Here is a 424-nt window from a genome sequence, read left to right on the forward strand (position 1 = left end):
TGCATAACCCAAATTCCAAAAACCTGATCAAATTTAAAACAAATAAAAATGCGTTGGCGGGCTCCCGTTACAACGTTTTTCCGCTAAACAAACGCCCATTAACCATAAATAATAACAAATGTTACAGATTGTGTGAAAAATAGAACGATATGAAGTTAGCCGTACATTTCTTGTACCATAATCGCGTTACAAAATTAACGTTTTTCTTGTATAAGTAATCAATAAGTAATAAAAAGAAACGCTAATTTGTTGCTTGCTTCTTGATTCTTTATTAGACGAGGATAGCTTCACCGGTATGACTTGAATGATAAAAACCTTTGGTGTGGAACTGGAATGATGCTCTGCATTGGTGTGTTGAGCAAGTTGTTTGTAATTAGCGCATTTCCACAAAAATAAAAAAAAAATGCGCTATTGTGGCCACTTT

General features: G+C 34.2%; 1 protein-coding gene across 1 annotated transcript in view; it reads right to left on the reverse strand.

Annotated features, from left to right (window-relative positions):
• Positions 1–271: 271 nt before the first annotated feature.
• The window catches only part of LOC116166398 (protein abnormal spindle-like), an 8154-nt gene continuing 8001 nt past the window's right edge, over positions 272–424 (reverse strand). The window contains exon 4 of the mRNA XM_031481354.1: positions 272–328. Coding sequence (XP_031337214.1) covers positions 272–328 — 57 coding nt within the window. The remainder of the gene's footprint in view (positions 329–424) is intronic.

The sequence above is a fragment of the Photinus pyralis genome, unplaced genomic scaffold (assembly GCF_008802855.1).
Source record: "Photinus pyralis isolate 1611_PpyrPB1 unplaced genomic scaffold, Ppyr1.3 Ppyr1.4_LG3b, whole genome shotgun sequence".
Taxonomy (NCBI): Eukaryota; Metazoa; Arthropoda; class Insecta; order Coleoptera; family Lampyridae; genus Photinus; species Photinus pyralis.